Below are 26,401 nucleotides of genomic sequence, written 5' to 3'. Positions count from 1 at the left end.
GAGAAAGGCAGGAACTTCTCTTTGAAATGGAAAATGTAAACCCCCTCCCTCCAAATTATTATAATTTATGAAATCAAGGGGCTTTCAGGCAAAAATATGGGAATTAGGAATAACAGTTATTTTCTAGGGAAATTAAAAGAGAAATACAGTACTACAAAGAAACAAACTCCAATCCCTGACAAAGTCATAGTACAACCTGACAGCCTGTCAGGCAGGGTGTTGGTAGCAGTTCTATTAAATGGTGGCTGCATCCTCATGCAGTGACAGATGTGATTCAGTTGAAGCAGTGCCCCTGCAAGATGCAGTTTCCCTCCGGAGGTCCAGTGCTGATGTGGAGAAATCCAGCTTTCCTCTGGAGTCCAGTGAAGAAAGGGGCTCCCTTAGTGTCCCCAAACCTCTGTTTTTATCTTGGTAAGAAATGTTGCGCTCTTCCCCCTGGCTGGAGCAACTTCCAATGGGATGCAGTAATTTTATCAGTCACACAGTGGGACTCAATGGGCCATTAGCAGAAAATGACTCGCTGGAGGAAGGATGGATTGTGAAAAGATGAAGAACAATGCCCTGCCTGGTTTCAATGGGTGTCTCATTAGCAGAATATCTGCCATTGAGATAAGAATCACTGCCCCTATCCTCAACAGATGGTGATGGAATAGATACCTTTTATCACAATCTGTACTGTAACGTGCAGCTTAATCAGGTGCGGCGTATATATGGACAAAGATCGAAAAGCTGCTGACACCAATAAGAGAGCCTTGTACTCAGTGCGGCTTATAATCATGAAATTACTGTAATTTTAGTAAGTGTTGGTCCATTTACTTCTACTTCTTGTCATCTAAGGCCAGTTCATGGTGGTCAGCCTATTTCCAAATTTCGGGGTTGTTTTTTCATTTCAATTCATTTCGTCAGACCTCTTCTCCAGATATTTTTTCAGAATTTGTCCTGTGATTTCAGGATTTCATTCCTTCTCCTGAAAGGAAAATTTTTTTTCCAGAAAAGGGAATGAAATCCTGCGATTTCACAGGTCCAGAATTTTCCCTTGATTTTTTTAACCATTTCATCTTCTTATAAAAATCTCAACAAGCTCTATCTTGTCCTTTCTTCTGTGATTTCAGGATGTTATGAGTAGTAATTTTAGCAAGTTGTTGTCCATTTCCATGCACTTCTTGTCATCCCATTCACTTTTTGTTTTTTCACTTGCTTTCATAATTTGCCTTTTCTTTCTCTTGCCATTTAATTTTTTGGCAACTGCTCAGCAGGCTCTATTTTTTTTTTCCCCTCTATGGTTTTAGGATGCTGCTTGGAGTAATTTTAGCAAGGTTTGGTCCATTTTCCTGCTCTTTTTGTTATCTGAGGCCATTTCATGGTGGTCAGCCTTCCTGAAAGGAGGAATTTCTGCAACACAACTGATGGCTATTGGTAAAGGGGTCTTTGGTACCAGTTTGGGTTTCGGCTAGAGAAGAATGTTTTCTCAAGGATTTTTTTTTTACAGCTTTTGAAATATTTGAACAATTTTAGTACAATTCACCTCCATTTGTTGCACACGTGGAAAGAAAATGCATGCGTAACGAAATCTGATATTCCAAAAATGAAATTCAAGATGGTTACAAGATGTTATTAAGTATACTCCTTCTCAGTGCTGCTAGTATCAAACAAATAGGAGAGACAATGTAATGCCTTTAAACACATTTCTTTTTTTAAGAAAACACAACCCCTTTCTAAGTGAGTAGGACAGTCAAGATGTGTGAGCAATCCTCTGAGTAAAGCTAAGAATTTCCTCCACTTACCCTAGTGTACTGCCAATCTTTCTCCAGAAATGGTTCAAAAATTTAAATAGTGCAATACACAAAAATGAAAACACTATTATGGAATCTCTAATGCGTGTGTAATTTCTTTGGTTTAAGCTGCTGTTCACTTGAAAAAGACACTACCTGCATCTTTACTCAAAAAGTATTTATTCTGCTGCAAACGAAAGGAGAGAACAAATTACCTACTTTATTATTTCTAAAAGTAAAAAATTAGACTAGTAGCAAAACTGATAAGAAGCCTGGTTATTACATGGTCTTTGGAGATTTTTAAGTTGATAAAAAGTAGTATATATCACACAAAGTAGGAAAAAAAATCACACTGGTAGACAACAAACATTTATTGATCTTTGGCTTTAGAAATTTTCCTATTTTGGATATGGGAAATACTATGTAAAATAATGTGGTTTTTTAATCCTTTACAGTGCGCAAGTGCAAGGCATGCAGAGTACATGTACAGATGCTAAAATACTATAGGAACATCACTGCAGTAGATATTGTATGTTCAACATGGGTAAATGTTTTACAAAGGCAGGCAAGTTGATGGGGCCACTTGATAAACAGTAGATATCACAGTTTCTCTTTGCTGTGGTATTATCATGAGCAACTAATAGACATAATTTCATTTTAATAATGTGTATGTAAAAAATTACATTTAAATAATGCAATTATAAAAGCAGAGTTAAACTGTAACATTTCACCAAAATGAATAGGGAATAACAAAGTATAACCTTGTTTCAATTTTGTGAAATTTACTGTTGTTAGGGAAATTTAGGCATTTAAATGACAAACCATTTCTTCTTGTTTTCACATTAATATAAAATGGTGCCTGAGCAAGGCAAAACCACCTTCTTACACGCTCTGCAGTAAGAATTTGTTTTCTTACAAATACTGTAAGGAAATATTTAGCAAGCTTACTCTATCAGGTTTTCCCAAACAGTGTACTATATACACTACAGATTTATATAGCCACTTCGTAGAGCTAAAAGCTCAACATGCTGCGACAAGCATTCCTCGAAAGAGGGTTTCCTTTTGATAGATTTGAACCAGTAACACCATATCAACTTACAAGCACTTCACATGCAGAATGTATAATTAATTCCGGAGGAGGGGCCTGTTGTTTTCTCACTTTTTTAACTTCCTTGCTCAACCATGTTCTACCTTCAGCTCTTGCATTCCTGAAGGTGGACAAGCAGTGTTAAAGTACAAGTGGTTTCACTATTGAATACCCTAGCAGAATCGCACAAAATTCTACAAGGCGGTACTTTTTGAAGCTTTTTATCAGTTAGCCATGTCACATTTGATACTCTTTGTGCTCCAATACATAAGGATTTAGCGACCTTCAACGTCGCCTTTCTGAGCCCAAGCAGAACAACTTACCTAGCTGAAGTCAACCACATGCCTGCATAACGGGTATAATTAAAACCCAGGTGTCACTACAAAACTTCATAAGTCAATCCATTCCAAATCTTGTAAATATTTGCCCTCAGTCATAAAGAAAACAATGCAGAGGTGGCAGCTGGCAGAGGGAGGGGGTGTTAGTTTAAATTAGGGGTATTCAATTATCAGTCAGATATGGACAAAGTTTTTAGATTACCATTTAAGTAAGAGGAATGGAAAAGATTTCTTCAAAATCTTATTTGTTGCCAATATGTAACACCACAAAACCACATATAAGCCAAAAACCTTATGAAAAAAATAATTTCATAACAAACCCCATTTCAAGGGCTACCAGAATCACCCATGATTAGGCACTTCACAGTGTACAAAAAGGATGCAATATTACTGGAGATTGTTTATTAGCTGTAGTAGTTGTACCCAAGTAATATCCACACCACTAAAAAAAGCCCTCAAAACAAGCAAGAAAAAAAAAAAACCAAAGTGAGCTTTTTCAACCTGCATTGTGTTCTTCTGAACACAGATCCTGATGATCCTTTAAAAGCATAGGAGCCAATTTGTTATGCAGGTAATGCAACACCAGATCCATACAATGCAAACACCACTTGACACCATCCTTACTGTGAAGCATGACAGTCTGAATACTTGTAAAGTTATAAGAGCTTTTTAATATATTTTAACAGTATTGTAGCAGTCAGAGGATGCTAAAATTTACATAAATCACAGTCTTTCCCATCTGGTAAATACTGAAATTAAGAGAGGAGAGTCTTTTTGTCTAAGGTCTTTGTTCTAGAGTAGATAGAATTACATGCTTTTCACTTAAATACAAAAGAAAACAAAAAAAACCCCCAAACAAACCCCTACTATTAACTGAAGAACAACACTGAATTTGTGTGTTTTCAGCAACACAGAGGCAAGTAAGATATTTACAACTTGGAAGATGTTCCCTGTGCAATTTGTAATGTGTCTACCTAACAAGACATTTTAGGCTGAAATTATTTAATACCATCTTTGCATTAATATTTACTCATATAAATGGGAAGACTGAAACATTAGATGGCTTTCTTTTTCTATTACAAAATGTTTTTCCATGTGTATTCCTCCTAGAAAACCTTACATACAGTTAACAACAGAAAAAAGGAATGACTAAAGATGGGAAAAATAAAAACTGTTGGCACATCATGGCATGGATATGAACTGTAGTTATGACATACAGTTTTTGGTGCCTTTTTCTTTGTCCTGTGTTTTTATCAAAAATACTGTGAATATGCATTCTGGAAGCTTAGAACACATACAGGAGGCAGAGTTACTATGAAGAGAGAAGAGAGAATAAGGCTGGCTTTAAGCACAGGAATTTTAAGCCAGGTTTTTAAAAATATGTTGCAGCACAGTAAAAGAGTAATGACCTACTATTAAGGAGTTTGTAAAAAGCCATTCAAAGCTCTTTAGAGATGTGTATTTTTATTTTGTAGATAGGAAGTTCACATGAATAGTATGTTGCTGAGAAAAAGGGCTGCAAGTACAAATTCTAAGGGTTCTTGACTTATGTAATCACATAATTACACATCTTGTGTAATCACATGGAAAAAACCCGGTATTTACAGGTGGAATTTGGACTTTTTAAAACTGCATACCTATTAATACTTTAGCCTAAACATCAAGTTTTTTTTTTAAAAACAAGTGTAGAAGTTTATGACTTCTAGTTGCAGGCACTGATACTAATTTTAAAAACAAAAATATGATATATGGTATTAGGATTAAAAATAACTTCCATTAAAAATACCATTGAAATCAAAGGTATAAAAATACATATACACTGGCATGCAAAACAATATCCAGTGCAATATTACTCTCCTGGCAGTCCACAGTGAGAGACTGGAAAAAGTTAAGTGCAGCATATACACGTCAGTAAAAGCAGCGTGGAAATGACAGGTTGGCTTCATGACCTCATCCAGAGGAGGAAGACCTTTCAGTCTAGTTCTCAGGAGTACAAATGAGATACACCATCCACTAAACTGTGTGTTGCAGAGGTAACAAAGCATGGCAGGCCTTCCTGAAGGAGTTGCACAAAAATCACTCTGAAACATGGACAGACCAATCTGCATCAGCCTGCTTAGTGAGATCAGACATCTGGCTTCTAAGCATCTGTTGCCTGGACGATCTTTAGAGTAGGTATCCGCTCTTCACTTGCCATTTGGGATTTAGGCTGCAGATGCTAAAAATAAGTCTTACTCATAATGGTAAATATTCACATTTAATATTTGATTTAGGATAAAACTAACCTGCTGTTGCCTTCCTCCATTAAGATTTTGCTCAGCTGTAACAGATTTCTTCAAAAGAACACACAATTTTCTTTGGCCTCAATCTTGTGTCTCCATTTTGTCTGGGTACTGAATTCTTAAACTTTAACTAAAAGTATCTAGGAACTTTATAGTGACAAAATTAACTGTGGGTTTAAGTCTGGGTGTGGAAGGGCTGTGTTAAATAAATGTGCACAATGTGTTGTGAAAAACATGAAGGGTAGTATTTAAAAATGGATCAAAATTACCTCTGTGGAAAGCAGAGCTTTTGGGAGTAAAGAGACATAAAGCCTTTTACCTTGGAGAGCCTTCCAACACCTTTAAGATCAGATGTGCTCAATTTTCTATGTGATATATCCAACATCCCTACCACTTAGCTGTAGTTACCGTAATGAAGTACAACAATTTGAATTGTTCCTTTGAAGTTAGCTGAAATTCCTGTACTTCCTAACCACTACAGACAGTGAGGTTATGCTGCCTAAATGTGTTGATGTCTTTGTAGCATTTTTGCTCCTAAGACAAATTTGACTTTACGATTCAGGGAAGAATGTATCTCTATTTAAACACCTTGCAGTACTTGTGATCCAAATAAAGAGAAGACCAACCGCAACACAAAATAATTTTTTGTAAGTGTCTTCTGTACAAGAACGTTCTCTTGTACTGATGCTACCATTTAATCTGTGGATCCTTTATGCAAGTGAATTCTGGAAGAGAAGACTGTGCAGCTAACAAAAACTGGCATAACCTATAGCTTGAGAAAGAATCAAAAGAGGACAAGTGCAGCCTGAGAATGTCACAAAGTGTAAGAATAGACTTTCTAACAGACTCTCCTTTATCAAATTCTCTTAGCTCAGAAAGCCCAAGTGTTATGTTTGGACCTCCCTGAACTTGCTGGAAGACTTGAATTTATCACTATCTTAACCTTTTATCTAAAGGGACGTACATAATAAAAATGCAGAGTTAAAAAAATGTTAACAAATTTGTTCATGTTTCAGATGGAATTTGAAGTTATTTGAGCTATTTAAAGGAACTAATCCTTCAAAAATAGATAAATTTCAGCAAAAGTCAAAACACAATCTTGAACTCATTTAGCCTACTTGGTTCTGAGTAGGGACCATAGGGAAAGTCCTGTAGATCGGCCACAGAAGTCACATCACTAAGAGAGGAACGGAGATCTGAATTTAAGAAAATAGAAACGGACATGGATTCTTTGCCAAAGGAACACTTCCCTCTAAAATCTCTCAGAAACTAAGGTAGGTCTCACTGAGGCCTCCCATGACTTAAGGAGGCTTATAAAAAAGAGGGAGAACGACTTTTTGCACAGGCAGAGAGTGATAGTACAAGGAGGACCAGTTCTAAACTAAAAGATGGGAGATTTGGATTAGGTATTGGGTGGATACTCTTGCCTGTGAAGGTGGTGAGGCACTTGATAAGGTTACCCAAAGAAGCTGTGGCTGCCCATCTCTGGAGGTATTCAAGGTCATGTTTGATGGGGCTTGGAACAACCTGGTCTTGTGGAAAGTGGCCCATTCCAGATCCATTCCAACTCAAACCATTCTAAACTTTTTAAATTAAGTAGTGGACAAAAAGCAAGACAAAAAATTTTCACAAACTTGAGTAACACCTACCAACCTTTCAGTCACATTTGACTTGCGTTTCCATTTCTGCAAGATGCTTTTCCCCCATTGGTGGATGCTGATACAGGTCTCAATGAAACAAACAAACAAACAAACAAACAAAGCATTTGCCAGCTGCTGTTTCAAAGGAACTTAATACAGAAGTGAGCAGATATTCCTTTGAACCTTACACAATATACAGGAAGTCACGACTCTCAGGGTTACTAATTTAAAACACATTTTTGATCCCATCACATACTTGCAGGAAGCACTGCTCACAACCTTTGCAACATGGTCCCTCCGGTTTCAGTCACCACACATTTCAAAGGCTTTTATTGCCATATTTTAGTTTTTCATAAGCCTTCTGGACTCATGTCTGGATTAGATGGATCCAAAGAAAGCCTATCTCCCACTTACTGCTGACCAGAAGGTTCAACCATCCAACTCTGCAGAACAATGGTCTGTAGAATAATGGAACAACACAATGGCTACAAGTACTGATCATCATGTTTGTAACAGCAGGTACCTATTTTTCACCGTGATCAGTGTGATGCCTGAATAGTAAGACAACATGAGCTCTTAGCAAAAGCTTTTTGAAGTTCAGCTACATAATCCAGTTATTACTTTTGCTGAATGCATTATTATATAACTGTAGTTCACTTTTGCTTATGACTTTTCAGAATAATTATGTCAGCAGAAACCATTGTTTAACATTATTTTGAAGTATTCTAAAGTATCCAAAATTTATTTCTTTAGATTGGAACAAGTTACATTTCCTATATAATGAGCATCATCAGGAAAGTTCACTATCAGAGTGAAATGTTTTGCATTGTTCTATTTTTGTGAACAAAAGATTGGCATTGAACACCTAACTCTAACCAAAAAGCTGCCCATATTAATCCTATTAATAATGATGTATCTTGTAGAAATGATATATCTTGAACTAACATAAAAGTGGGTCCAGTATTGTTGGACCCTGTCATATTTTGTCATTCAATTATTCATCTGAGAGACACTTCCTAGGAATGCTTTGCAATTTGAAACTTATTTGAATATTATTCTTTAGGCCAATCCACAGTTAAGCTTTCATCCCTGTTAGTTACAAAAAGTTGGTGTGAAAACATCAAAGCTTGCACCCCAAGCCACACTGAAATACTGCAATAAAACCAGTAGCATCACGCAAGGTGTTCTCAAACATCCCAAAGATATGCAGAAGGTACTAGGCTGGTGTACACAAATCTTTCCCCAATAAAAGCGGCTTAGTAAACTAATAAATTACTTAAAAGGCTTTCAACACAGTAAGACAGTTAATCATCAGCTTAGAATCTTGATTTTCTGCATTCATTGAGTTGTTTTCCCATATGGTAGGTCCGCTACATATTAAATATTTAGCTAAGCTTTTCCATTTATAAATGTTATTATATGCCAAAGGTGTACACAAATTCAAGAGAATAAGAACAGTAACATAAAACCAGCAAGTATTAGTTAAAAACCCCACTGACCTCTGCGAAGTGTAATATTATCTGTTAAAAAAAGCTACTGCATATAAATCCCCATTCCTGTTTTCCAAATACGCAAAACATTTGACAAACTGTCAATAATTTTATGATTGCAATCTATCTCTGGAAGCTATCTCTTCAGTTAAGCAAAAATTGTAAAGGTAATACTTTGCTCTTTTTCTTATTACATAACTGTTTTATTATACTGAAAATCTGTTTCTGAAGCCAAGATATATTAAGTATCATTATACGGTCAAGTTAGCACAGATTATAGTGGCAAAAGATGATGATTTGACAGAGCAGAAATTTGAAAATTAACAGTTTTAAGTACATCTTTTCTTCCAAGACAGTATAAGTTCTTCCGTATAGCTAAGTACCTCTAAAGAGGCACAAAAAACAAACAGCCCTTTGAACTGAACTCAAAAAACCCCAAAAATCAAAAAAGAGAAAAAAAAATTTAGACGTTTCATTTCAAAAGGGATTCTTGAAATTACTAGAAACACATACACCTGTCTCCCACAGCCCGTAACGTATATTTGAGGAATTTAAAATAAAGATTCAGTATTTCATACTTTCATATATATTATATATTTAATATACAATATATATGTACATTGCACATATACATACACTGTCAGTCAGCAAAACTAAACTATTTTGTTCTGAAATGTTTGACTGGTGTCACTAATTATTTTCTATTCTTTTGTAAAGTCAATGTAATTTATCTACTACCTCAAAAGAAGAAATTTAAAAGATCCAAATGCAATCTGTGGATCAATACTAGCACCAATACAGATGGCCATTACTTCAAAATGACTACAGGGACTGAAATAATATATTTGTTATAATTCTCTTCTTACTGCACAAGCACTCCTGCAAAATATGTAGGCAGCAATACCTGTCAGGTATGTACATCTGCTCCTATTAAATTTATATTTTATACAATTTTCCTTACTGTAATATACAGTATGTCTTTTGTCCTGTTGGATTTTTTTAATTTTCCAAGGAGAAAAGTGATCACCAGCTATCCAACAGAATTTTTTTGTTTAAATCCCCTCTCTCTCCTTTCACTGTATGGCTCAGTTTCAAGACTTAATTGATAGGCAGCCACCATCACTATGTTCAGTACCCTTTGAATGCAGTTCAGTCAGTGACTGTTGATGCTTAAAAAACAAATTTTTGAGTTTAGCTTTCTGTTTATGGAAACCAAGAGGTCACATCTTCTCAACATGCTTACCACCATCTACAACACATGTCAGTCAGTCCCAGGACTACAACTCTATAACTGAATTAGTTACCTGCCATTTGGGTAACAAAAATAACAAACCCAATTGCAATTTTAAACATTCTAAGATTATTCACCCTGAGAACATCAAGGAAGTGTTTAAAAATAATTACGATATGTTTTCTCTTCACATATATAGTTTTCTTTTCTCTTCATCTCCTCTTGGTACTTGGGTTTGTATCTAGAATTTGACCTCACACTTGCTCTGTCAGTTGACTTGTTCATGCCACAGTCAGGTACTGGTGATAGAAGAGCCCAAAAAGGCTTGTAGAAAAAAGGCAAGCTGCAATCCACCAGGTGAGAAAAGACAGGAGTCCCCGGAACAGGAGAGGAGTGAAAATATTCTTTAGGCTTCCCAGAGCCATTGTTATTTGTACTACAGTTACTTTCATTCTTCCATTGTCAGGTGGAGACTCAGAATGAACAGACTTGGGAAGCAGACTGTTTTCTACTGAAGCGTCAGAATTCCATCCTGGGTAGATGCCCCAAGAATAATTACCTGTTAAAAAGAAAGAAGTAACAGATTTTTGTAGAATTAAATTCAACTTCTGTTAATTCAATCACTGTACAAATCATCTTTGATACATTTTTAATACACACACAAAAAAGCTAAGTTTTTATAACTTAGTAAATACAAACTATATTCATCTGCATGACTTCCCAGTCATATCAGCAAGCTACTGGGGCAGGATTCATCTTGTATTTTGACATCCTAACATCTACATGTGATAGAGCTGCCTTGAGACCCCCTACGTCCGGGGTATGATTAATCTCACCAGATGGAGATGTATTCTCCAAGGGAGGATGAATCACAACCTACTAAAGCCTATCTCTATCCATTGCCTTTTTGCAAAGAGAATGACACAACTGAATAGCAGGCTATGAAAGACCAGTCTCACAAGAAAGAAAGAAAAAAAACCGCAAACCAGAATGACTTCAGATCTCCCAGTAACTACATTAACCTCATATCTCACAATTCCCATTCTAAAAGCCTACTAAAGATAAAAAAAGCTGAAAAAAATCCTTTATGAGATGCTCATGTAGTTAATCATGCTTTATAAACAAACTACCATGTAATTGAAAGATATCAAAAGTAGCAACAGAAATAACTATTTAAAAGCCACATAGGAATGCTTTAAAGTACAGGAAACTACAAGATATTTTTGTATTGCAAGTAGCCATGAGTTATAATTCCCTTTAGTCAGGTGAAAATAAAAAAGGCCCATGTAGAACAGGATAAACGACTGTTGATTCAACTTTGCCTACCTAGTGTTTTCAAGAGCAGAGTTGTGTGAAGGAGCATTACCAATGGTGTAACATACTGCAGTGCAATTACACAGAGATAATAGAATACCCGAGCTACCTGGAAAAATGGAAGAGAGTAAAGGTCATGATTGCTTGAAAGCAACTGCATGAAAGCAAACCTTCCTGAACATGACTAGAAAAACCAAATAATTTATTAAAAAACCCAGGACTTAGGTATTACAGCTGTTTTAAGAATTTTTCTAGTACACTTGTGACATATTATCTTCAAAAGACCTAATCAAGAAATCCACATAATGAATTCCAGTTTAAGGACATTTACAAATCTCAAATGAAGTGCTGAAATGAAATAATAAAAAGCATCAATTCTGTTTAAAAAAAGGTAATAAATTTTGCTTCTACAAATTGCATGCCATCATTCAATGATTCCTATTTAAATACATCAGAAACAACAACAAAAAAAAAATGCTTAATTTTTCAAGTTCCCAGTCATTTACAAACTAAATCCTATTTAAAAAATGATATAGTAGTTACAGTCCAAAGCACCATAAAAAAATAAATGAAAGCAAGGTTAACATTATAGTCCTTTTTCAAAAGAAAGATATTTTTAAGATTTCCTACTGGAAAACACTTGCATTTTAAAAACAATGATAAGGTGAGTTTTCATTAGATCAATAACAGTATTTAAATTATCTTTATTTTAGTGATACACTATGGTTCATCGAAATCCATTAAGATATATCCCTGCCCCTGCTCTCCATCTTTTCCATTTTTCTCAAAATTGTAACATTACATATTTTATATAAGCCATTGACCTAAAAGATTAAACCAAATAAGGACAGATAAAAGGGATAAAATCAATAGCAAGCAAGCAGTGAAATAAAGCTACCTGGGTTTTAAAATGAACAGAATGCAGGGTAGTAAAATGATGAAGGCAGACATGATAGTTTTGGGAATACCTCTCAAGCCTCAAAGGGCTTCTTACTGAGCAAGCATCAAAAAACTAACATGAGAAAAAAAGAAGTAGTAAGACACTGACAGAAGAAAAAAACATGAGACAAAAATATTGTCAAAAATTGATGGAATATGACAAAAATAACAAATTTAAAAGTAATGATCACTGCAGACTGACAGACAGGAAAGAATTCACTGGCAGAAGTTCCTAAAAAAGGTAAAGCAGATGTGATTAGTAAAACCAGACAAGACTACATCTAGTGACTACGGCCTTCGCAAAGAGAATTTGTGAAGATACTGCAGAAATAGATTTAAGAAATGCCACAAGGAGAAGACATTACTGTTTTATAGATAGGAATAAAATTCCCAGCACTAAAATAGCACATTTACAGCAATTGGCACAGTTCCATCCTAACGAGTTGCTACTTCATGTATTTCCTAATTTTTTTTCTGGAGCATATTCCTAGCCACTTTGTTTGTAAGTAACTACTGCACAGTTCACTTATGACCTTCAGACACTTAGTGTAACTACAAGTACTAATGACATTCCTGGAAGAGGAGTCTGTCTTACAGAATGCTTCAATATACCTCCTGCAATACATCCCAACTCAGCAGGGTCATTAGACAGCACTGCCATGTAATGCTAGAAATTTAAGTTTATTCTGCAGACAACATACAACAGCCATTCTACCTCCTCCATTTTTTCAATGTATGCTTTACTACTTTTCTTTAAAAAAAAAATCCTCAGAAATTTCTCCTTGTCCACCATATGACAGGCAATTTTTTAACTCAGCTGGTGCACTTCAAAGTGGTCTGACAGAATTAAACATGTCAATTTATTCCAAAATATAACCACCTTATCATAAACTTTCCCTCAATTTAAAAATCATAGAAGAGTAAAATACAGTTACCAACTACAAAAATTCGTATTTTTTCTTTCCTATGTTGTAGTTACAGATCACCAGTCATTGGAGGGGACCTTTTATAACTTCCAAATAACCAAGGACAAACTATCTGTGCAACACAGATGATACATCTCTCCATATTTTGGTTTGCAGAATTTCTCTGTAATTATGCTATTTTTATAGGAGATATAGTCTAGAAAGCTTCATTCAGATTGGAGCTCTGCTGCCACAGAAGACAACAAACTGGAAAAAATAATTTGCACAGCTGAAGCACTACAAACACATAACCACAGTGCCACCACACTTACCATTTTCTGTAATTCAACCATACTTATTCTACCAACTTCCTTTTTCATCTGATCCACATTTTTCTGGGCTAAATTCAGATAGGCTTGTAAATGATGACGCATCATAGCCAATCGTAAAACACATAACAGGATTATAATCCACAATCTGATGGTATCAAATGTATCTTCTGACATTCTGTGGATAATAAAAAAAGGTAACTCTGTTTTCCAAAGACCATCCTCTGTTCCAGTTATTTGCTTGTATCATCTCTAAAATAATCTTGAGGCAAATTGTCAAAAGTAGTTAACATACAAACTACAGTTAAGAAGTACACATTCAAGTAATACTTATTTTTGCCTTCTATTTCTCTTTTCTACTACTTCTCAGTAGCCCTACAGAATTAGATCCAAATTAGTATTCATTTGTCTGTAAACAAGAGCAGTTCTTAAATGCCTAAATTCTGGGTAATGAAGGCAGGACACTAAAAACCAATGTTGCTCATATAATGACAGGTATTCAGACACATAGGACTAGATAGTAAATAGTACTAGATTGTAAATGGATACTTCAGTTGCCTTAGATATGCAGTTACAGCTCAACTCTCCTTTTAAGATGAACTGAAGAACAAAAGATATACAAAATATATGTATCTGTTGTTTTATGTAATAGCTCAATGGTCACAGGATCACTTTATAAACTTTCCTCTAGAAAGCAAGAAATGTATCAGCCCATTGTATCTGTTTCAAGTCTACTTTGAATTAGCAAGACTAACTGTGACAGTGACAATCAACTATACTTAGATAGTATTTCAGATACCTCTCTTCCTGGAAACTCTTTCCTTTTTTATATTTTAAGTATTTTACCTATCAATTCAATAACACTTCAACAGCATGTAAATCTTAAGACAAACCTCCTAGTTTAGTTCTCAGGCCAACATATCTTGACTGTTTTCAGCAAAATCACTTCTCTCCTACACCAGTATGCAAGATACAAGGTTTCAGCAAGTAGTAGTGAGGTGGTATTCCACCCCTACAAAAAATAACACATTACTGCCAAGGAGATGTCATGAAACAGTAGCTTTTTGGGAGCCACCACCTTAACACTCAACATTCTGTAAACAATTCTCACTCTTTTGAATTAATAGAAGCTCTTTAAAATTTATCTGCAGCTTCTACAATTCCTCTGACAGCAGATGCTAATAAAATCTTTCATGTTTCTATGATTTTCAAGGAGCTCTAAGACAATGTTTTGTTCTCAATAACCCAGAAAGAAGTTTTAAAGTATATCTTACAAAGGAATGCTCTCTTTGCCCAAAGGTGGGCTCATAATGTAGTCCTTAGTGATTGGTTTTACCCACAGTAGAACCATAAATAAAGGTGCCAAGAAGTTTATATGCAGCAATGTTCTAAAAAAAGAAAAAAAAGAGAGAATTTAGTAAACAAAAACAATGACTATACTGTTGAAAGTGTATACAGATTCAAAAGGAAGAACATTAACTTTAAAATAGTTGGGAGAAAGATAATAAGAAAAGTACTTCCCTATTTTATAGGTACGACATTTCAACAAGACAGTATTGTGGAATCACACTGGATTTTGGCTTTAAAAAGGAGATACATTTGTCAGAGGTCAGATTACACCGTTTAATGAAGCATTTTATTTAGAAACTCTGATTAAATTAAACTTGGCACTTACATTCGATTAAAGATACTCAGATCCAAAAAATACTATATGAAACTGCACAACAAAAATAAAAGTAGTACTTTTTAATAATCTTTGTGCACAAAACAGCAGAATTTAAAAAGGGGCTGTGGCTTTTGGAGTTCTCCCTGAAATTAATATCCTTCTTTACTTCTAAACTTCTAAATTTTCTTCTCTATTTCTAAACCCATTTTCCCAATCATTTTTCTAAATTACTAAAATGAAACGAGAACAGTTGAAGAAATGAACTTGTTTTGTTAGTGTAGTATTTCCTCACTAACAATTAGGTTTGTCTCCACCTTCACTACAGTTTTTCTACACTATAGAGAAGATCATGTAATCAAAAATTGTTCTAAAGAACACAAATATTTACATGTTACAGAAGCTGTCATTACACAAAAATTTTTATCTTTGGTTTTTGTTGTTTTCATGTTTAGTTGGCTGGCTTTTTCTTTGTAATTGTTTTGGCTGTGTTTTTTTATGTACAGTATGTATTTGACTGCAGAGATAGAAATTGTTTTAACATCCAACAGAGAGCTTTGTATCAGTGACAAGTCATTTACAACCCCTCTTTAGTCACTGTCAAACAACAGTAAATTATCTACTCATTGATAAAAATGCATCAGCAAGGACAAGTTCTTCAGGTTTATTAGAACCTATCACTTAACAAATATTCTTTATAATGGCTTTACCTAATTATATAGATACCTCATCAAGTTTTAATCCATTTAATACAATTTTCGTATTGTTCCAATTGAATAGTAAAAGTAATGGTAGATGTTCAAAAATAACTTGTGGTGTTGAACAAAGTTATCTTCAACAACCAGTTCCAATATCATCTAAAGAAGCTAGAGAAGTTTTAATTTTCATAATCACAATTCAGTGGATATTAATTGCCCTTTAGCTCTTGATTAACAGATTTTTGTTTCAGAGTGTTTATATTTCTGCCTAGGATGTCATGTCCGTTGACCAAGGAAGATGTTGGAATACTTACAGAAAAGAAGCAAGGAATTTTAAAATACTGAGAACCATAAAAATTAAGTAGTTTATCTGTCTGGAAAGAACAGATAAGGAAGTGACTCAGTCACAGTCTACACACAGACAGAAACAATAAGAGCAGATAAAACAAGCCAGTAGCTGGCTGCTATACATGGACAACTAAATTGAGTGCAAGTGTACTTGCTTATAAATTTACCAAGACTGACAGACTCACTTCAAACAGACTACAGTAATTTCATGACTATAAGGCACACCGGATTATAAAGTGCACTTCCGGGTGTTGGCAAATTTCCGAACTTTTGCCCATATATAAGGCGCACCGGACTATAAGGTGCACTTTTTTTTTGCAGCAAGGATCTGCCACCGGTTCCCCCAGCGTGGTTGCTGGCTGTGGCCCCGCCTCCACTCAGCAGCCATGGCCCCACGGTCCCGCCTCCACCTGGCTGCCACAGCACCGCAGCCCCGCCTGCACCCGCTGGTCGTGGCCCTGGCGGTGCCCCCCATGGCTCACACTTCCGGTTTGGCAAATTTCCAAACTTTGTCCATTTATAAGGTGCACCGGATTATATGGTGCACTTCTGGGTTTCCATCAAAATTTTAGTCAAAAGGGTGCGCCTTATAGTCGTGAAATTACTGTAATTTTTAAGCTGAGCATTCCTGAAGGGAAAGAAAAAAAATGCAATTTGAACAAAATTATTTTCCTATTAGAAAATATAAGGCTTCTCTTAGGAAATTTACCAGACTGAGTACCCACACTGCCCTATGCTGCACAATCTGTCATTATCATATACTAAATATCAACAGTCAAAACCTCTGAAAGGCACTCGGAGTTTCACTCTCTCAATCACAGAATGCTCAAGAGAAATAATTAAATTGGACAGAACACTTTATTACCAAATGGAAAGATGGCTGAAAATGAAAAGATCCCTTTAAATTGGTATTAATATATGATTCTTATTAAATATTCTGGGTCATTTCTGCATTTTCTCCTATGCCAAATTTAATAAAGGAATAATACCCAGCTGTAAGTGTGGGTGGAAAAAAAACAGTCGACGGTTGTACTTGTATTTCCTGAAGGTTATCCGAACTTCCAGAAAGACATGATGAGGGAGGTAAAGCTGGACACAGAAACATTCATGGTGGAGTTCTTGCAGGAGGACAGGAAAGTTCCTTTAATTGGGACTCTTAATTACAAAGCAGAGAACGTAACAGACTGGTAGAGTGAACAGAGTTGAACAGAAAGTGGCAGGTGGCAAATCTGCTCAAGATAGGAAAAGCAGGCAGCAACAGAAGCCTTAAGTCACTACCTTCTTGTTGGAATAGTTTGCTTTGTTTATTTTTAGACATAAAAGTTTTAAGACTGAGTAGCATATACCTATTTGCATATATTTTCTCTTACTGTGTTATTTTTTCTGTTGCTAAATTCAGAGCATCCAGATGCATTTGAGCCAGTCGCAAGCCAGGGAATGTCAAAAAAGCACCAATAAGTGAACACAGAACAGCCAGGAACAATTTGAAGGTTAGTTTAGACACAGGACCCCTAAAAGAAAAGAAAGGAAATATGTATTTTCTTGGGGAAAGTTGGGGGAGTAGGGAGTAATCACAGACTACTTTCAACCCAATAGTATCTAACATTTAATTTAAAAAGCCAACAGTATTCTATAGGTTTCCTCAAGAATACTAGCATTATTAAAAACCAGTCAGAAATTAAAATTGTAAAAAATACTTTGAAAACCAAACCAAGTCATCTATTTCCTAGAAAAATAAAAAACCTAATTTACTGACTGTGAGATGTCAATTTGCTAGTAGAGAAGAAGAAAAAATTATATTGTAATTAACAACAAATTCTATAGCAGAAATAGATAAGTTAGAATCAATTTAAGGATTATTTTTTTAAGATGAACAGACGTCTCATAAGTTTAACTGCTCAAAGACAAAATGGATACTTTATTCTACCATTAGCGATTTAAAATCTCTATCAAACTGTTATTGCTGCAGCTTTTCACAGATTTATCTGAAATTACATGTGGTCATTAACATGCCTCTTCCAACTACAGGAAAAATACCCATATAAAACAAATCACAGAATTAATTACGTAATTAACAAACATAGCATTACACAAAGAAAAAAAATCAAAGCAAAACAAAACCCTCACACAAACAACAAAAACAAAAAACAAAAACTCTTAACTGTGGTTAGAGGGAAATGTAACTAACAGATTTAAGAGGAACAAAACTAAATCTAGTGATTCAAATGAGTTTCAGATTCTTTCTTAATCTATGTCACCTAAACTATCAAGAGACATCATCATTAACTCAGTTGCTGTTAAGAAAGGCAAAGCATTGCAATAGTTTATAACTAAACAAACATGTTTAACAAGTAAATGAATACATAAGCTAGTGACTTTGCAATAGCTTAGGAAAGCAGATTAAAGGAAGCCCAAGAAATACATGGGATTTAGTTACCAGTTCCCCATGAGTTTATTCATAAATTAAACTAATTTAGTTTGAGGAAACTTCTATTCCTCAAAGATAAAGATATGCCATGGCTTCTGCATGATACTTGAGAACTAACAAGAAAGAAATTCAATGTTGTGCTCCCAGTGATGAAACGCTCCCTAAATTTTAGCACACAGGTACAATGAACTGTAACAGAAATCCATTTTGCAATACACAAAGACTGCCTATGAAACATCACAAGCTATCCCATGTTCCTTCAACAGTCTACATGAGGTTTGGTTGTCCTGTAGGAAGCAAATGTTTTTGCGTGATAGGAATACAGCTACAATCTGCAAACAGGAGTGAACAACAGAATTTATTCCTAATGAGAACTTTAACACAAACTTCATCTTGTAGTTTTTGCACACTCATACTCTTGCATGCCATAGGAATGACAAAAAATACTTGTCTATTTAAACTATCCTTGCTGATGGGAAATACTGTGAAAAAAGTATTTACAGTTTTGAACTATATTTTATTAACTACAATCAAAATGCCAAAAATTACCTCCATATTAAAAGAAAAACTTTAATGTAACTTGTTACTTGTGGGTACTTTCAGATCTCTTCATTAATCTCTTTAAACTGTTGCAGGGATTATAACCATGTACATAATTAAAACACGCAAGACAAAGTCTAGCTAAGAAAATCCAAATGGTTCATAAATTCACATATAAACAGACAAGTTATAATTTTACATACAGACAAGTGAATTTCTAGGAACTTACTGGGATTCCAAACCTTGTTTTTCAAGAAACTGCATAGCACTTTCTGAGAAATTCGAGAATCCTGCAGGGACACATATTTATTTTACTATAGTACAAATGAAGAATCCCCTTTGTGAAATGGAATGCTGGGTAACAAGTCATCTTTTAAGCAATTTTTTCATATGTCTAGTAGAGTTCTTTCATATGCTAATTAGGCCACAATACAATAAAACTTGAGTAATAACATCTGTAATATTTGGACATTTCGGAAAGGTGAAAAAAGATAACTTTTTAAATTCTTTTCCAGTAAGTGAGCTACTCTTTACTATGAAAGTCAAAAAGGGCTAAATCTATAACTTGAAGGCAAATACAATTAACGAAACAAACAAGTTAGGCAAAGATTACATTATGTAAGAGAATGGCAGGAAAATACACAGGATATTACAGTAATTTCACGATTACAAGCCACACTGACTATAAGTCGCATCGCTGGGTGTTGGCAAACATTTCATTCTTTGTCCATACACAAGCCGCACCCTGTCGCTCGCAGGGAGGACCCACGTGCAACAAAGTTGCCAAATAGTAACAGAATCGCAGGATGGCGGGGTTTACTGGCTCGGCTTGGGCCGTGAGAGCTCGGGGCTGCTGACGGGGCCAGGCGGCCCAGCTTGGTGCTGCCGCTCGGCGGGGTCGCTCGGGGCCAGCCGCCGCTGCCGCTGGGCTTACTTGTCCTGGTCCGGTGCTGTGCCACGGTGGTAGGGGGGCACGGAGCCCGCCGGCACCCGCGGCAGTGGTGGGAGGTGGGGATGGAACCCACTGGCATCCACGGCAGTGGCGGCAGGAGGGGAAGGGAACCCCCCCACTCCCGCGGTGGCAGCAGGTGGGGACAGGAGCCCTCTGCCTCCCCCTGAGCCGCGGGGCCAGCAGGAGAGAGGATCCCACCTCTCCCTGGGCCGCGGGGCCAGCAGGAGGGAGCCCCACACCTCCCCCCGGGCCACGGGGCCAGCAGGAGGGAGTCCCCGCCTCCCCCAGGCTGCGCTGCCTGAAGGACGGAGCTCCCCCGCCTCCCCCTCCCTGTGCTGCCGGCACGGTGCCTGGCTCCACCCGCCACGCAACAGAGTAACCAATTTGAAACAATCGTGTAAATCCGGGTTTTACTGGTAGGTGCTCGACTCGGTACCTCGGTTTGCACTTCCGGGCTTGGAAATGTCAGAAAATTATTCACATATTAGCCGCTCCTGAGTGTAAGCTGCATTTCCGGGGTGGGAACAAAATTTTAGTCAAAAACGGTGCGGCTTGTAATCGTGAAATTACTGTACTTAGAATCTTTATTCCAAAGTATTTTCTTAGAAGCATATGACTTACACTATACGTTTTAACAAAGATTTTCTCAAAAAAACTGGAAATAATTTTTTTCAGATCATACAATCACTACAGCTGTTTCAAACACTAAAGAAAGGAGTTACCTGATTCCAGTCCAAACTCTAGATAGTTTTCTGTCACAATGAGTATTGCCATTGCTTTCACAAAGAAGAAAAAACCAAAGGTGACACAGACTGATCTTTCACCTCCATCCTCAACTTTGAAATAATGGGTAGTCAATGAAAACAGTACCTTACTGTGTAAGAAAAAGGTCAAGGAAAATTCAGTTTGTAAAATAACTATAACTAAGAATTATAATCTTGTATTTTGGTCATCTACACCAGGGCTGTTCTAGGATGTGCATTTACTTCTTTTGAAGGTAATATTTGTTTAGCTAATTTCAGGTTAAATTACAGAAAACATTAAAGCAAAATAATCACATAATGTGTAGCCAAGAATACTCTGGAGTAGAGTTTTGATCTAGGCTTACTTATAGTAAGAAAGAAGACACATGAAAAGATGAACTTATATTTCTCTCCTTTTAGATAGAATAATTTTGTTTGGAAAAGACCTTTAAGATCAAGTCCATCAACCTAATGTACCCATCAACTTAGCACCAACAAGTTCACCACTAAGCCATTTCCTCAAGTACTTCAACTGTGCACACATTTGAGACGTTTAGGTCAAAGAGAGTTAAGACAACAGCACACTGAATCCTATCTATGAAAGAAAAATCTACTCATGTTCACCATGGAAAAACAAAGTCAGTCTTAAAACTCTTCTTAATCTGGTATATCAAATCCTTTTATCTAGCCCCACTACCACAAAGACAAACATCACCTGCTCTGTTATCAGGATGTTTTAAAAATATTTATTAAGTATTCTTTTTTTACATATTTCTAAATTAGTTCTAAAGCGAAACATATTAGAAACTTTCCATGATACACTGTCAATTCTTACTACCACGGACTGTAGCTCATTAGAATTTATATGGTAGGCCAGTCCAGATTTTAATAAAGTAGTTGGAGATAACTCCAGGCATTAAGTGATTTGAAAAAAAAAACTAAGAGAAAAAGGAAAAACTAGATTTTAAGTGTAATCTGTACCACATTTTTCCCCCACTATGCAATAACAATAGTTGTATTTGTCCATTTCTAATACTGAAAGAATTTTAATATATAGAGTATATGAAAACATTTTTGGGGTATCTACCCAGTAAAACATTTGAAAAATCATCAGTCTCTCGAGGAACTATGATTATGCAATATCATACTTCAACAGGTAGCACACGTTTAACATACACACTGCTGAATTTCATGTATATGCAGAGAAATTCTAATATGCACAATATGTAAGGACTGCATCTAGTCATTCTAATCTCATATAGTAATCACCTTCAGGTCCCTCTGCACTTTACAGAAAGAACTGATGCATCAAAAGGAAGACTTAAGTCATCCCAAAAAGAAGTGCATAACAGATATCATACAGGAACGCTTTGTTTCTCTAATAACACATGCTTAAGCTAAGGCTCTTTTTACAGCTAGGGACATTAATCACAAATTGAAAACACCCTGAATTTAAACAAAGGACTTAATAAAAGTTTGTGATCAACAGTCCTAATCTATCATCACATTTATGACCCCCCAGATACTTCATGACCTCAAGTATGGATTGTATCTGAAGGATTTGGAAAATTCAAGGAGAAAAAAGAAAGAATACTAACAATAAATTACAATTATAGTGCAGATTCAGAACTCAATAAATAGATTCATGATTATGCAAACTACATGACTGAAACCCTCTGTTAGTTAAAAAATCACTAGTGTTTCTATTTTTGGGTTGGAGAAAATTGAAGCATTATAGCTTGCTTCATCACTTCCTTCCATTGCAAGACCTAATATTCAGGATCTACTGAAAGGATAATTTGGGAGTATTTAGTGTTAAGTTAATAGATTGCCCACATCAGCCTCCCCATTCATTCAGTCTTTTCTGGCCACAAGAAGCATTATAGAATTGTACACTTTGCATATTGGATACAGTTCCAGGCACTACAGAATTTTTTAATTTTACAAAAATAATTTAATTTTTTAAACTGCTGCGATTATGGAATTATTTAATTTTATAGTTCATATGGTTGAAGTGAAAAAGATCCATCTTCTGTTCCTACTAAAACACCTAAAAAACTGTGAATCCATAGAAGCAGAGAACATTCCAAGCTGGCTGGGGCCCATAGGATCATCCAACTCTTAGGGCCTGCACAGCACCATATCCAAGAATCATGCCATGTGCCTGACACCACTGTCCAAATTTCTTGAACTCTATCAGGTTTAGTGCTGTGAGCACTTCCCTGGGGAGCCTGTTCCAGTGACCAACTGCCCTCTGCATGAAAAACTATTTCTTAATAGTGAATCCAACCCCCCCCCCCCAACTTAACTTCAGGTCATTTACTCAAGTCCTGTCTTAAGTCACCACTGAGCAGAGATCAGTGTCTTCCCCTCCTCTTCCCATCACAAGAAAGTTGTAGGCTGCAATGAGTTCTTCTTTCAGTATCCTCTTCTCCAGGCTGAACAGACCAATTGTCCTCAGCCACTCCTCATTTGGCTTCCCCTCCTCCATCATCCTCTTGGCCTCCTTTAGATGCTCTGTAATAACTGAATGTTTTTCTAGTACAAGACAACACCCTCCCTTGTCTGGCTGGCCATGCTGGGCCAGTTTGCCCTCTTGGCTGCCAGGGCACTACTGACTTACACTCAACCTTCTGTCAACCAGCAGCTCCAAGTCCTTTTCCATGGCACTACTTTCCAGACCCCTGTTCCCTGCTCTGCCCATACAACCAGGTTGCCCCATCCCAGGCACAGAATACAGCACTTTCCCTTGTTGAACTCAGTATGGTTGGTGATTGCCCAGATCTCAAATTTGTCAAAGCTGCTTTGCAGGGCCACCCTGCCGTCAAGGGTGCTGTTTTCGATCACCTTCAAATTTGCTTTGTATCCTCTGTACAACTTTCCACCTCTTAACACACAGGCATGAAACAGAAGAAACACCTGTCAGCAAAGCAAAATTGTTCTATATTTAACTTTGACATATCATGTTGACTGCTTTCTGTAAAAAATACGTAGACAAACCACATTTTTCTGAATCTTCTATTATCACAAAATCTTTTCTGGTCTCCACATACTGAGTTAGCAATTAGCTGAATAAATTTTAAGTATTCTCTACATCCCAAAACCGTGATGTCACAACACATGAATGAACCTCTTCTGAAATCTCATCTGACTAAGTTCTAGTAACCACAAGTATTGTTAGCAATACCTCTGTATTGTACCTCCTTCACCCAAAAAGCTGTAATGCCTGGAATAAGTTATGTTAACATATTTATGGACATGTTAAGACTAACATAAAGTTTGGACTCTGCTTCCTGGTACTGCATCCTTCTACACTGCCACTAACTCTTCACACAGGTAGTAAACACAACTCTAACAGATACTCGCACATTCACTCACTACTGAGACAAAAATCTTGCCCTGACAGGCAACTTAAATATTTTTAAAAGTTCTGCCCTGAATTGATAACCAAATGAAAGTAGTGATAGGACAGTGTACAAAAGCACGGTAAGAAAGTGTTCCTGCAGTGGATTTTCCTACAATATATAATTCACAACTCTGTTTCACCTAGAACTGCAACTATTATACCGTTATTTAATTGTCTACTCCTGACATACAAGAGATGAAGCAAACAGGGCATTGTCACCAATAAATCCAAGAGTACACTGTGGCTTTAGTATTAAAAGTTTGTTTAGCCATTAATTCTATTAAACTCCCCCTCATCCTCAAAATTGGAATGAAAAGTGTTGCCTATCAATTCTGATTTTTAAAGCAGTAGCCACTTCTTTTTACTTTCTTCTGCAAAGATTAAACTCAAATTCCTGACTTCACACCAAAAAATAAAACAAAGGATGTGCAGTGAAAAGTATGTATTACCTATACTATAGCTATAATACAATTAAAAGGTACATAAAAGCCAAACACTGATTTTCTTCTCACAGACTAGAAAAAACACCTTTTGAAACATGGATCTGTTCATTGACATATCAAGGGGGAAACACCTGATCTGGAAGCATGCTACTGATGTTCTTTTTTCCAGCTACGAGTTGACTTTGTCTTCTAGCAAGTTTTTACGCATTACAAGCGAAAACTAGGGAAAAATTACATCATTTATACTTCAGTATACTTACAAAAGAACTCTTGTCCATACTACAAAGGCAGCACACATTTTAATAATTACCAAGGACAGGTAAGCATGAAGCACATTCAAAACGCTTCACCAAATGTAACCAAACATTAGAGTTCAAGGTTTTATGTAACACCACTAGATACTGCTAGTATTACAAGCCAACTGAAAAAACCACAACACATTAAGAATCTATAAAGATGAACTAGCAATTACACAGAGGAAACGATTTTGAATATTCAAGAGGTTTATCAACTATAACTTACGACTTTATCTGTTCTCAGCTGCTGAAGGAGCAGAGGAGTTGTAGCAATTCACATTCCAGTTCACCTTTCTATAATCAGCACTCTTACAAGCCCCTATTGAATTCCAGTGCTTTATCCCCTATCATACCTTTAAACTGCAACTTTCCTCCCTGGAGTGTGTGCCCGGATTCATACGTGGAATGCAGTTAATTACCATGCAAGCATCTATGTCTGATACTGCCTTCTCCAGTTAAAAAAAAAACTTATCTGCTTTCTCCCTAACAAAACAAGTATTTTATGGTTTCATAATGCCTGTTTCTACTTCGGTTTTTCTCAGTTTCAGAGGTGTGTTTAGCTTTTCACAGAGCTCCGTTCCTACAACTGTCTACACACCTTACTTTCAAATTATAATTTTTAAAATTATAAATCCACACATGTTTTTTTGGCAATAAACTAGTATACACATCACTGTAATTCTGATCAGGAAGTATCAGATTAAACATACTGAAAACAAAAAATGTGCATTAAATTTCCAAACTTCTTCAAAAGCTGTACTTCATGTACATATAACTATTTCTGACTGCCAAACTGAGCAAAATCAAGTTAGTTTAGAACAACTGAATTTTTCTAGTTTTTGCTTATAATGCATTAAAGTTAGTGTAGAACCACTACATACTACAGATGAGCACTAACTATATTTGTATACATGTATTTTTCTCCTAAATGGTCTGGTATTAATGTTTACAAGCTAATGATATCAGCACTTACAAAGAGCATGAACAGCATATACATTATTCAACAACGGCATCAGCATACAGGATTCTTTTTCCAAATACTAAATATATTTGTATCCCACCCATCAGTGGCACAGAGATTTATACAAACTACTGAATGATGTAGCCTATTTGGAACACGTAGAGGGGGATTCAACAAAACAGAAAAGGATACACTGCAAAAGCCAAGACAAGCAGACACCACACTATGCTAATATTCATTTCTTGTGAGGGCTTCATAATGCTGTAATAGGCTTCTGTCACCACATAGACAACTGTAGCCGCAACAGTGAAATCCACCAACCACTGATATTCTGGAAAGTAATGCAATGCTGAAAAATACAAGTTTGTGAATGTTAAAGGCATGCTTTAAAGGAGTTATGTAGAATGTATATAGATGTATATAGAATGGAGTAGCAATTAAAAGAGGTTTTCAAGAGGTTGGGTGTTAAGTGTATTAAAGTGAAGTTTAGATAGATCCAAATCAACCAAGTGAAATGCAACAACAATGAAGAAGTTACTCAACAATGTGAACAATGTGAACATTAACATCCTAAAACCAAAAAGCATACTTAACTT

General features: G+C 36.2%; 1 protein-coding gene across 2 annotated transcripts in view; it reads right to left on the bottom strand.

The window, feature by feature from the left end:
* Positions 1–2,125: 2,125 nt before the first annotated feature.
* Positions 2,126–26,401, bottom strand: part of TMEM161B (transmembrane protein 161B) — a 42,818-nt gene continuing 18,542 nt past the window's right edge. For both annotated transcript variants that reach the window (XM_033086899.1, XM_033086898.1), the window contains exons 5-12: positions 25,998–26,154; positions 20,679–20,830; positions 19,234–19,294; positions 17,407–17,547; positions 14,602–14,715; positions 13,331–13,505; positions 11,167–11,263; positions 2,126–10,399 (exon numbers count right to left, since the gene is read on the bottom strand). In XM_033086899.1, the coding sequence (XP_032942790.1) occupies positions 10,122–10,399; positions 11,167–11,263; positions 13,331–13,505; positions 14,602–14,715; positions 17,407–17,547; positions 19,234–19,294; positions 20,679–20,830; positions 25,998–26,154 (1,175 nt within the window). In that variant the 3' untranslated portion in view covers positions 2,126–10,121. The remainder of the gene's footprint in view (positions 10,400–11,166; positions 11,264–13,330; positions 13,506–14,601; positions 14,716–17,406; positions 17,548–19,233; positions 19,295–20,678; positions 20,831–25,997; positions 26,155–26,401) is intronic.

This window comes from Catharus ustulatus, unplaced genomic scaffold, assembly GCF_009819885.2.
Source record: "Catharus ustulatus isolate bCatUst1 unplaced genomic scaffold, bCatUst1.pri.v2 scaffold_68_arrow_ctg1, whole genome shotgun sequence".
Taxonomy (NCBI): domain Eukaryota; kingdom Metazoa; phylum Chordata; class Aves; order Passeriformes; family Turdidae; genus Catharus; species Catharus ustulatus.
The sequence above is the reverse complement of the archived record's forward strand: the minus strand, read 5'-3'. Positions and strand labels throughout refer to the sequence as shown.